Source organism: Clytia hemisphaerica, unplaced genomic scaffold, assembly GCF_902728285.1.
Source record: "Clytia hemisphaerica strain Z4C2 unplaced genomic scaffold, Clytia hemisphaerica genome assembly, whole genome shotgun sequence".
Lineage (NCBI taxonomy): Eukaryota > Metazoa > Cnidaria > Hydrozoa > Leptothecata > Clytiidae > Clytia > Clytia hemisphaerica.
In genome coordinates, this window is record NW_027104476.1 from 1,043 (window position 1) to 13,234 (window position 12,192).

At 37.1% G+C, this 12,192-nt stretch overlaps 3 protein-coding genes across 3 annotated transcripts; 2 read left to right on the plus strand and 1 right to left on the minus strand.

Annotated features, from left to right (window-relative positions):
* Positions 1 to 944: 944 nt before the first annotated feature.
* LOC136821436 (uncharacterized protein F54H12.2-like) lies at positions 945 to 2,041 on the plus strand. Its single transcript, XM_067077671.1, has one exon. The coding sequence runs from the start codon at positions 1,030 to 1,032 to the stop codon at positions 2,038 to 2,040; it is 1,011 nt and encodes a 336-aa protein (XP_066933772.1). The 5' UTR covers positions 945 to 1,029; the 3' UTR covers position 2,041.
* Positions 2,042 to 6,141: 4,100 nt separating this feature from the next.
* Positions 6,142 to 8,643, minus strand: LOC136821449 (uncharacterized). Its single transcript, XM_067077682.1, has 4 exons — positions 8,307 to 8,643; positions 7,328 to 8,111; positions 7,058 to 7,209; positions 6,142 to 6,938 (listed from the first exon to the last, which is right to left on the minus strand). The coding sequence occupies exons 1-4, from the start codon at positions 8,641 to 8,643 to the stop codon at positions 6,142 to 6,144; spliced, it is 2,070 nt and encodes a 689-aa protein (XP_066933783.1).
* A 2,893-nt stretch (positions 8,644 to 11,536) lies between these two features.
* On the plus strand, positions 11,537 to 12,086 carry LOC136821427 (putative uncharacterized protein DDB_G0294196). Its single transcript, XM_067077663.1, has 2 exons — positions 11,537 to 11,714; positions 11,803 to 12,086. Exons 1-2 carry the CDS (start codon positions 11,546 to 11,548, stop codon positions 12,084 to 12,086), a joined length of 453 nt encoding a protein of 150 aa, XP_066933764.1. The 5' UTR covers positions 11,537 to 11,545.
* The last annotated feature ends 106 nt before the right edge of the window (positions 12,087 to 12,192 follow it).

Genomic DNA, 12,192 nt, shown 5'->3' on the forward strand with positions numbered 1-12,192 from the left:
ACTCAAAGGGAAAGGACGAAGAAAACTCAACCGAAAGGCTAACACGCTTGGTATTTTATAAAAAAGAAGATGTCAGTAAAAGACAAAAACCATATTGAATGTGCACTCTCGGACACAGACTTATTCACTCCAGTTTACGTTCAATCAGATATCGAAAGTAGCACCTTTGAAGAAGTTTATCCGATAACAAACCTAAAAGACAACGGACCACTAGAGTTCATTATCAAAAACGCAACCGACCTTTTTTTAGACTTGGTAAACACCTACATAAGATTGGGGTTGGTGTAATTTAAGATGCACGATCTAACGATTTACGATGCACGATTCGCGATCCGTGCATAAAATATGTTAATTCATGCGTAATATGCTAATATGATAATATTTAGGCAATGTACAACTTCATCGCTAAACAATTATTTTGTAATATTTAACAAATTATCTTTTTCAATTTAATTCGTTCGACCAAAAGAAAGCCACGTGCATCACCTTCGACTTCTCTTTTCATATTGGGGGATTTTACCCGAAAGAAAATTCTTTCTCATAGGCACCCGTTTTGCTTCGCTACTTTGTCGCAAAAACACATGTTAGCCCAATATTATTTTTGCTTTAGAAGAATTCCTATTCGATGATGATGTTAAAATGAGGAGACAAAAATTTTTGTGCATGTTTTCTTGCACTCTCGTCTTGTATGTCACAAGGTACTTCCATTTCAACATATTATCCGTAGTTTTTTTTCTTTTTTCCGCTTAAATTTCGTGGTATTTCCCCAGAATTTACCGTGGTAACAAAAGCGGGAAAAGATTATGCCATTGTTTTAGAATTATGTTATATAATTTAAGTTTTATGATAATTATTCGGAATAATCAGCATACTTTATGCATGGATCGTGCATCGTGAATCGTAAATCGTTAGATCGTGCATCTTAAATTACACCAACCCATAAGATTGAAAGTCCAAATTGTTAACGTAGATGGCACACCTTTGAAAAACACTGATAAAGTTTCTTTTATCAATTATCCAATCGCGTCAATGTTTAGTCAATTAGATGTGTACTTGGGAGGTACTCTGATAAGCTCATCAAACAATACATATCCTTACAGATCTATCATTGAACTTCTTCTTAATTATGGTTCTGATGCTAAAAATACACAACTTGCAATGGGACTTTTTTCACCAGACACTGCCGGACATTTGGACGAGACAGATCCTGGCAAAGATAACAGCGGATTGAAAGAGAGAAGTGATTACACCAAAGAAAGTAAACCAACTGAGCTGATTGGTAGATTACACACCGACTTGTGTAATCAAGGTAGACTCATTATCAACGGCTTACCAATCAAATTTGTTTTTCATCGAAATAAAGATGCTTTTAGCTTAATGAGTGGTGCTACAAATCACAAAATAAGCATTATCGATGCTGTTGTTTGTGTTCGAAAAGTTGAATTAACACATCATAAATTTGTAGAAATCCAGAAAAGTCTTGAAAAGAATGTAGCATCATACCCCATTGACCGTATCAATTTAAAAACACATAGCATTGCTGCTGGCTTAACTAGCCTTAATTGGGACAATTTGATTCTCGGACAATTACCAAAACGATTATTCTTGGCTATGATTGACAATGATGCTTATACCGGAAACTTAAAAAAGAACCCTTTTAACTTTAAACATTTTGATGTTCGCGAAATTTCTGTTTATGTTAACGGTAAAAATACTTCACCCCCTATGAAACTAAACTTTACAGACGGGGAATATCTAGAAGGATATAGGAGTATTTTTGCAGCAACCGGAAAAAGTCATCGAGACGAAGGCATTTGTATAAATAGAAAGGAATACTCTCAAGGATATAGCTTATTTGGCTGGGATCTTTCACCAGCCCTTTGTAACGGACCACACGCGGAGCGTGCGCAAGAAGGCAGCCTTCAAATTACACTGGAATTTGCCAACCCACTGCCTAATACAATCACAGTGCTTGTCTACTATGAGCTGGACAATGTAATCAAGGTAAACAAAATCCGTGATGTGCTGAAAGATTATTAAAGAGAAACTAGCCGGTACCCGGCGTCGCACGCCTGTTAAGCTGTAGCTGAACGCATTAAAAGTCCTTTGGATGTTGAAGCTCGCTTGAAAGCAAGATCAAATAAAAAGAATTAAGGAGACATTCGAGTTATGGAGACTTCACTGTACTTGGATAGTCATGGGTTTTTTGGGAACCTAAAATTGTGTCCCTGTGACTTAATTTTCAAGTCGAAGTGAAGCACGACGTTATAAACCAATCATAAAATTAATGCAAATCTTAAAGGATGGTCAAGCAAGACCAAATAAACAAATAAATTATTAAGGGTCAGGCAAATCGAAGTTTAAAAAACCGAGAACCCTCGGAAATCCAAGTACTCAAGTATTGCATAATAGCTAGACGTGTTATATAATCGAAAAATTGAGAAGTTTCGCCGATTAAATTATTGGCATTTTCCCAAAAAACCCCTAAGTTCACCAACCTTTTAAGAGTGTAAATTTTAAATAACTGTTAGTTCCAAAGTTAAAAATTTGACCATCGCCTAAAAGTCCTTGAACGTTTTAGGTACATTTTAGAGGTCATAAATGATTGGGCGGTTGTTGTCAAAAGATAAAATATCATATCTGTAAGTTAGTAAATTTCTATCTAGCTTGGCTGAAAAAATACATTAAGAAAAAAAAATAAATATTTAAAATTTACAAAATAAATATATTGTCTGGAAATTTTCTTTTTAAGATGATTATATTAGGAATAAGAATAAAATTTGATAAAATAGAATTCCTTAAAAACTTATTCTTATCAATGATTGAATGTACAATAATTTACCTTGATCTTTAATTTCTATGACTATATGACTATACATTGTTGTGGCGTGAAGTCTCCTTTCTACAGAAGACGGGAGAACAGAAATGAAAGCAATAATTGATTTTGAAATTCATAAGGATGAGTTGAATGAGCTAAAAAAATTGGGGTAGGTTCGTTAAGTAGTTGAGTAAATGCCACCTCAGTGGTTCGAAAAATATCATGAGGAGGGAGTAAGGCATGATACGTAACGCAACGCGTAGATTCTTCAGGAAGAGTATAAAAATTTATAGAAAAAATAAAAATAAATACATAGAACTCAAAAAGGTATTCTAACATGTACTACAACTATACAAACAATCCAACGAAACACAACAAACAACCAAACAAATACGACACAAACGATCATTTTCTGTCCTTCACCTTAGTGTAAGGCGAGAACCGTGACGACGATGAGGAGGAGGCTCGGGCTCTGGAATTGTATGCGCTCACTAAAAGAAAAGTATGAGTACAGTTTTATTGTTTTAATTTATCACAAGATACTGTAAAACTGATGAAAAAATGCAGCAATAAATGAGTTTTTTGAACTATTCATCAATTAGTCAGTGGGCCATTTGGGTCGTTTTTCGATGACTTGTAAAGAAATTTAAAGTTTAAAATTAACAAATTTGCAGCAAAATTCAAACTTCAAACTTAAAGATATCTTGCAATCTAGACACGAAAACCCTATAAACAATACCATTCAAAATGTACTTTTAAATGTCTACTTTTCTAGCCAAATTTGAAATGTCAACTTCTTGCATAGCTTGCATCAAGAAAAATGCCTGATTTTGGGCCATTTAGGTAACTAAAATTGAAGTTTTGCAAATGACCCCATTTTCATACTTTCAGATGGAAGTCGAAATCCCTACTGGACTGACTCATGGTCAGCCTACCGAAAACGGTAACAAATCATGTAATTTTTTTACCGCTCTCTCTACTTTCTTTTGAGCTTTGAGAAGCTCCTGGCTCCTCCGGGATTTGGCACAATGCCAAGTATCAACCGTGCTGTAAGGAAAACAAAAATAGTCTTAAAAGAAAAAATAGGGTAGTAAATTGGTGTTGTGAAAAAGGTGTTTTTGCGTACCAAAGCCCTAAATTTGGGTTTTTTATCTAAAAATGTAATGAAATTTCCCAAGAATTGTAAAGTGAACAAAATCACAATAGAGATTAAGAAGCTTGTGTACCAAATGAATAGATGTGACAATGATCAAATCCAAAAATAACAGAATGTAAATGTCTTACTGTGGTCATCATTCATGATGACGACCCCCCGTCTCTGGGTCGAAGAGACTTCATTCGAGGGTCAGTTTTTTAGTTTGGCATTCTGATCCTTCATGAAGAGTTTTAATCAACATATTACCCATTTTTAATATTCGATTTAACTATTACTGAAAAAAGAAGATAAGTATAACAAAACTGAACCAGAGAAAATCAGTAAGTAGTAAACAAACAAATACAATTCGAGTAAAGGTTTAACAATTACCAGGGCTCAATCTCAGTTTTAAAACAAATCATCATTAATCAAGCCCTGGGATAAAAATCGTCATTGGTTGTGCTAATTGCAAAGGGATGGACATGAATCAGCTTTTTAAAGTGGGATGATGAAAAACATGCAAACGAAATTCTTTAATACTGCTTGCCTCACAAAACATCGTGGTTCAGTCGCAGATGAATTCCAAAAACAAACCATTTGAAGTGGTTTGTCTCCCATATGGAATGGGGATCTCATTGAAGGTTCTCCAGTAAAACTTGGGTAGTGATGAAACTTGTTGACATGACTCTTGAGCAGGTTGGTAAATGCAATTGCCATAAACAAACCATATTAAATGGTTTGTCTCCCATATAGAATGGGGATCTCAAGTTAGGTTGGTGCAAAAAGCTGTCTTCTTTCCAACATTGACATCTCGATGACGGTGGCAAGTGATTGAATGTAAGGCAGTAACAAAGCAAGTTTCATCTCTTCATAAGAATTGTTTAACTGTTAATGTCATCAAAATTGTATTTGCACAAAAAACAATGGCAATTTCTTATCATTACCCTACCCAACCCAATCAAAAATAATGTGAAAACAACACGATTAAGAAAAGCTACTAAGATATAAATTATATACAGAAACACAATCTCGTTATAGAAAAACTCAACAAAACGATTGAAATGAAAAATCATTAGTCAATCAAATTTTCTTTGTTCAAGTAGTTATTATTCCGTTTACATCCTAAGTAGCTCATGAATAATAAAGTAGGAGGTAAAAGAAAATCAAAGAATCTGAGGGTATACAACATTTTTTGTATAGCATTTGCCCCTTGGCGTACCCTTGTTGGAATGAATTACAAATTTGAACTTTAACACGTTGATGCACGTGTGCGAGAAAAAGCAAACATACAGTTGTCCGTGTGAGAAACATGGTCGACGCAAAAAATACCAACTTTTTCATAAGTTTGCCCCTGGCTTTTATTGATTGTAACAGCATAAGATAGCCGTAATGGAAACTGGACCCTTTTCAGTTGAAATGGTAAATTTGTGTCGTTGGGACAAAAAATGTGATCCTGGGAATCAAAGTTCTTTGACCAGCAAAAAAACCAGTAAGAATTTCTGCATCAATGACATTGTCTTGTAAATTGCCGACCTTGAGACGCGTTCCATTACAAAGACCATCTTTCAGGGATAAATTACGAAGTAACATTACCACAGACCCCACTTTAAAGATTTAACTTGTGTCTAGGCATTCCACTTGGGGTAATTGAGTTTAGAAACTCTTGAGGATAAAGATCAACTTCCTCCTGCGTATCAGCAACCACCGAGTCAAAACTGAAATAAGAACAGACATCCCCTGTCTGACGTTGCAAAATTTGTTCATTGATTTCCAAGGCTTCTTCATTTGTTGGAGTTAAAATCACCCGTTTTTGTTAGGTCCTCACCATCTGCAAAATTTCCGAAGATTTGTTGAATCAGATCAGAGTCTTTGGGGAGCACACATTGTTCTGGAATTTCGATGCGTCCTAGATATGGTTCGTGAGCTTTCATTGGCAAAGCACCCTCACCCAATCGCAAAAGAAAGTTGGAAAATTCTTGCTCCCCGATACCTGTCCGCATGTTTTGATTCAAATGAAATACTTGTGCTAGAGGCCAAAGAGGACTTCTTTTCAAGCAACTTTCACAAAACCTGGGCTGGACTTCCTCTCTTTTTACAACCGGAAGGGTTTGTCGAAAGTCGCCACCTAACAAAACAACTTTTCCAGCAAATGGTACGCCACTGTTACAAATATCTCTCAACATTCTATCTACAGCTTCAAGAGCGTGTTTGGGATCATTGATGCTTCGTCGAAGATAAAAATATCTTGATTCCTCAAAAATTCTGCATGGGTACTATTGGGTTTCACACTACATGTAGAACCATCATTAACAGGTACAGGCAACTTGAAAAGACTGTGGCACGTCTTCCCCCCATCAAGAAGTGTTGCAGCAATACCTGTCCAGGAGGAGGTGGAAACAGTGAAAGATTGAGCTCTGGCCTCCTTTATAATGTAGTTGTAGGTGTACGTTTTACCGCAACCACCAGGACCATCAATAAAAAACAGCTTAGCAGAGTTGAAATCATTATTTGAAAGAGCGTTAATGACAGCATCAGCTATAGTGGTTTGAGCCTCATTCAAGGATGGCCTAACACGGTCGGCTTCCACTCGATTAGCAGCAGCATTTGGTTGTTCCTGAACAATCTCTATATCAAAATCAGGCAGATTGAAATCTTGTAAAGACTTTCCAAATTGATGGAGCATGTTTGCAATGTTAGATAAAGTCATTTGCTCAGCTTGCAATTCACTATGGTGGCGTAAGAAGTCTTGTATCATGTGCTCCTTAAAACTCTCCCATAGCTCTGCCGGGTTATTTGGCTCACCATGAATGAGGATGGTGCAAAACGTTCTTCGAATTTTGACTGGTGTGGCAACATGAACTACTTCATTCAAAGTCTCAACCCAGAGATTATCATCAGCTAAAAGACCCCTTGCTAAGCATGCCTCTCTGAAAGTTGGATAGATTTCCCCATCAAAAGTTCTCAAGTATTCAAAGGATGTAGCACCTGGAACGTGTTAACAACAAAAACTCTTAGAAAATATCTTTCACCTTCACGTATACCTGCATTATACATCCGACTGATTACTGTTCCATGGCCTCGCTCTCTTACTTTCCACTTGTTACCATTTCTAGATTTGATAAAGACGTAGTCATAGGGAATGTCAGGATATAGAATTTGCCTGGCAGTAGGATCATTTTGGTTCAGTAAAAACCAAGCAGTCAACATAGTCTCATTATTGCCAGCTCTATCAGCTGCATTTTCTTCCTCACCTTCCCTAAAATAAACACGCTGAAAGTTAGGTAAATGTACCGCCAAACCTGATAACAGTATGACTCTGAGTGTGCATAGGAAAAGCGAATAAACGCCAACATGCTTCTGGAGCAGAAACATACCGTGCATCAAGAAAAGTTCTAATCTCATCATGATCTATTCTCTCTGCAATCTCAATATGGGCTGTGTCATGGCCTTTGTAGATGTATTTGTAAAGATATTTGACAGCTTTAATGGAAACACAGGCTTCCAAGTTAATGTGAGCATTATATTTTTTGCACAAATAAGGACAATATGGCACGACCCATCTATTATCAAGATCAAGATTCCTTACTCTAACAGTACGGCCATTGTCAGGTCTATGATAAGAAGGATAGCCATCCACATTCATAACCGTCTCATCGTTAAAAGATTTTGGAAAACCTTTTGAGCAACTACCATCAATCATACACGGGCTACGGTCATTCAAAGCACCACATGGTCCATGAATCATGTTGGACTTGATGATCTCGTAAAGCTCAGGTTCAGTTTCTGGATCAGGGAGCTGTGCACAAATCAAGCGGTCAATATCATCTGCATTTCTCAACTTAAATTCAGCTGCAAAATGAATCAAAATATGTGCATGGGGAAGACCACGCTTTTGGAACTCAATCACATCAACACGGGCAACAACCATTCCAAGAATACCATCCTGCATTATTTCCTTTTTCATGGCAAATAACTTCATGCGAAACACACGAGTAAGTAAATCAGGCCTGTCGTGCGCTTTCTGATTGGGAAGTAAGTTTTCAGTTACCTCACGCCATCTAGGATTACACGTGAAAGTCAAGAAGGCATCTGGCTTTCCATGCTTAGAAACTACAGCCATTGCATCCAAGTAAAGCTGGTGCATGGCTCTGGGAGACCCTGAAAAGGTTGAAGGCAAAACAATAACATGACCTGCATTCAAGTTTCTTTGTTCTGCCTGCAGCATTTTCAAGATGGTCAACTAAACCTTGATAACATTCGGCCCTTAATTGTTGTGATTGTGACGAAGAAAGGCCAACCTTGAACCTTCAACTTTTGTGTAAGCATCCACCGAAAATTGCTGAAATAGCCTACCTGACAAATGGAGTGCAGAGAACCCCCTTCGGATAGCTAACCGATAAACATAATGCTCAAGTTGTGTCACATGATTCCTGGTCCTTGTTGCCCTCTCAGCTACGTGAGGCATATTCATATCCCAGCCCAGATCACCTCTTGGAAAAAGTAATGGATAGATATATGGATCAACTACGCTAGATGTTGATGGTATACTTTGCAAATGATGGTTTCGTGGATAGACAACAATATTCCTACCAGCTGGTGGAGCACCATCTCTCCCTGTGAAGATGGCAGCCACCTCTTCATGCAAGGGCGCATTGCCACGCCTTTGATCGTGCCCCTCTCTCATTACCATGGTTATCCTAGAAACTGGACGGTTTTTCAGCTATAGCACGATTTTGTTCCTCTTGTTCAACCTGTTTCATGTGCTTAAAAGAAGCAGCATAAGGATTTACTGTTTCAAGAAACATCCTGGATTAAAGCCATAGTGGCCCTATTACAATCAACTGCAGATGGATTCTGCATTCTCAAATCTAAAGCTTGTGCAGCTTCAATGATATACAATTGAGCATATTGTGGTTGTTCTTCGTTAGGAAAAAGAGTACCGTAGCGATGACAAATTTGTCCACAAATTCTAAATGTTGGAGGACCAATGCCTGGAGGAGGTCTCAAGTTGGCAGAAAAAGACCCAAAAGCAAAAGTGTTATTGTAAATACGAATTTTTTTTCGAAACTCCTTGGCCTCATTTGAATCATCAGTGAAAAGATGTTGAAGTTGAGGTGGAAAAGGTTCTAATTGAGGCAGGGAAACTTTGCCTTTAGAGCAACACTTGAATTCATCTTCTTTTCAAATTTCAAGGCCCCCACAAAACTCACAAACATGGTTAAAAGCTCCTAAATAGTGTTCATCAGGAAGGGGTTACCAATGTGAGCTAAATTCAAGCGCCTTGGTCTGCGGTGCCGGGCATTATCCCCTCTACTACGCCTATGTGCAATCTGTGCCTCATTTTCGTTTTCACGAATATTTCTGTTTCGCTCTACATTTGCTTGCCTCCTTTGACGCCCTTGCTCAATATTTTCATTTGCGCGCCTATTCCTTTGAATTTGAGCATTAATATTCCTTCGCCTATGCTGTTGTCGTTCATTTTCATTTGCACGCCTGTCCCTAGCTCGCTCTAATTCAACTTGTCTGCGCTCCTGAGTCTGCTGTTCATTTTCATTAGCACGCACAGTTTCTCATTCTTTGAGCATTCCTTGCTCTTCGCTGTTGAGCTTCCTGAGGAGTTTCTATAGCCCTTCTCCTACGCGCATTTTCAGCAGCAGTTCTTCTACCCCTCTCAGCAGGCACCCCTTCATCATCATCAATCAGGACATTTCGATTATCTTGGCTCATTTTTGGGAAGGATTTTTTACTCTGCACATGACTGAGTAAAATTTTTTAATACACATATTATCTGGCCTGCTATAAACATGAGCTACCTAGGATATAAAAACAAATAATAACATACTCATACTTTGAACATAGCTCGAAGAAACACTTAATTTTGGACTGGTATGCCAGTGATTTTTTTATCCAAAAACCATTCCCAATTCTCTCTCTATCAAGGCAAAGGTTATTAGTTAACTTTTAGTTAATCCAGCCAGCTCCAGCAAAAATCAAATGAAAGTGAAGGTATGTAAATTATGAAAATAAGAAATTAGCACAGTTGTGACGGGTGTTGTGTTGTTCCGCATCTTGGTGGATACAGTCAGCAAACCCCATTAGAATAAAGTCTAATATGACCCCCTATCATGTTTTTAAGTTTTTCTAAGAACCAATCAAAATCATATTAGAGGGGACGGGTGTTCAACTTGTGCGGGTGAATACGGAAAAGATTTGATTTTTAAAGAAAACTTACCCCCCTGATTACTAAAACGGCGCGAATCTGATTTAACACATTTGTGGAGCAAGAAGCAAAAGTCATCTTTTAAAAGAACAAAACATTGCTTGCGAAAACGAAAGTGACACACAAACACACATACAGACTACGGCTATTAATATATAGATGAATACTTTGCAACTAATATGTGCACTCGACAGTGATCCCATGATGAGAGAATACAGACGTGAGGTGTATGCCCTTGACGAATTTAAACAGGCAAGGCTTGAAATTAAAGGAATATACATATGTAATGAAGAACCTTCTATGAAAGAAGGCAGTCATTGGATATTAATTTTCATACAACCAGAGAAAACATATTTTGTTGACTCGTTTGGTTATGATCCGGATTATTACGGCCTGGAAAATAAATTAAAAGTATTGAAAACCCCGATTTTAACATTTTCAAAAGTCTTGCAGAATCCCTTTTCAACCTTATGTGGAGAATACTGCTTATTTTTTGCATTTCATCTATGTAGGAATGTTAGTCTATCAAAAATCGTGCAATTTTTCTCAAGCGACTTCAATAAAAATGATCAAAATGTAAAAAAATTTGTTTGGAAACAATTTCCAGGTCACGAGAGAGACTTTACAAACATATTCTGGTTTCGTCAACATAAAAAGTATTAACCCGTTTAGTTTTAATATTTTATAATAATCAATGTAATGTAATGTTTCTTTGTTGCTTTGTATGTATAAAAATAAAATATTTACAAAAATATATACTCATGAAAAAGAAAAAAAAAAAAAAGAAAGTGTATATCAATTTTTGACAATTTCCACCAAATCAAGACACCTGATGTATTCTATACGTCTCGTGTTGCAAAGAACACATTTTCTTTTGTCTACTTTAACAAAACACGAGTCGCAAAGAACCATTCTTTTACAACAGGTGGTCAAGATAATCGGGAATTTGTCTAAACACACTACACAATGTTTATTTTTCAATGCAGTTAAAACAATGTCATCTTCTTTAAGTTCTCCTCCTTCATCATCATCATCATCATCATCTCGTTGTTGTTGTTGTTGTTGTTGTTGTTGTTGTTGTTGTTGTTGTTGTTGTTGTTGTTGTTGTTGTTGTTGTTGTGGTGGTGGTGGTGGTGACGAGGCTATCGTTGGTGGAACACCAAAACCATTATAGCCTTCGGGAATGACTAGTGTTGGAAAGTGGTCCCAGAGAGGCATACTTTCCTCACTGGTGACGATGATGAATTGATCGACATAATTTTCTATATCAACGTCCATAAACTATGTTGTATGTTTTACAATACTTTTTGTTAGATAATTTCAAAAGGATTACAAAGAATACATGGAGGCCCCCAACAGAATCATTTCAAAAATGAAACAGTGCGAAGTGTGTGGCCTTCAGTTGGCCGATGCTGAGGCGCTCTGTGTTCATTTGATGTTGCACATTAATCATCCGTTCAGATGTAGTTATTGTCTCAAGAGTTACAAGACAAAAGCGTACTTGAAGATTCATTTAAAGAAGGGAAAATGTGTAGGACAAGGTAATTTCTTAATTTGTTATACTTTTAAAGACGTAGAGGTTGACAATTGTGGATTACGATGAAGATTGTTCATCTATTTCACTTTTAGTAAATTTTCAAAAGCGACAGCCACCAATCGAATTGCAATCTCAACAATTCCAACAGCAGTTTAACCAACAACCACAACAATTCCAACAACCACAACAATTCCAACAACCACAACAATTTCAACAACAACAACAATATCAACAACAATTCGAGCAGCTAACAGTAAACGAACAGCAAAATGTTCTATTTGAACAACAACTTTTACCGACAACACCTGTTTTAGACCAGCAAATACAAAATGGGCATTCCTTTCAATTACTCGATTCAGTCAATGAACAGATTTGAAGATCCACCTGTCAACTCTCCACCCTCATTATTTGATCTCATTGAGGAAATGAATGAAAGCTATATGACTGATCTTCCGGCGACAACAATTCAACCGGATTCGCTG

What these genes read in the sequence shown, in the direction of transcription:
- LOC136821449 (XM_067077682.1), bottom strand. Translation starts at nt 8,643, where the DNA reads ATGGTAATGAGAGAGGGGCACGATCAAAGGCGTGGCAATGCGCCCTTG. An exon ending in AGAACTTTTCTTGATGCACG is followed by an intron (nt 7,210 to 7,327) that starts GTATGTTTCTGC and finishes TGTTTATTTTAG; the next exon opens with GGAAGGTGAGGAAGAAAATG. An exon ending in CTTTATCAAATCTAGAAATG is followed by an intron (nt 6,939 to 7,057) that starts GTAACAAGTGGA and finishes AACACGTTCCAG; the next exon opens with GTGCTACATCCTTTGAATAC.
- LOC136821436 (XM_067077671.1), top strand. Translation starts at nt 1,030, where the DNA reads ATGTTTAGTCAATTAGATGTGTACTTGGGAGGTACTCTGATAAGCTCA.
- LOC136821427 (XM_067077663.1), top strand. Translation starts at nt 11,546, where the DNA reads ATGAAACAGTGCGAAGTGTGTGGCCTTCAGTTGGCCGATGCTGAGGCG. An exon ending in GGGAAAATGTGTAGGACAAG is followed by an intron (nt 11,715 to 11,802) that starts GTAATTTCTTAA and finishes TTTCACTTTTAG; the next exon opens with TAAATTTTCAAAAGCGACAG.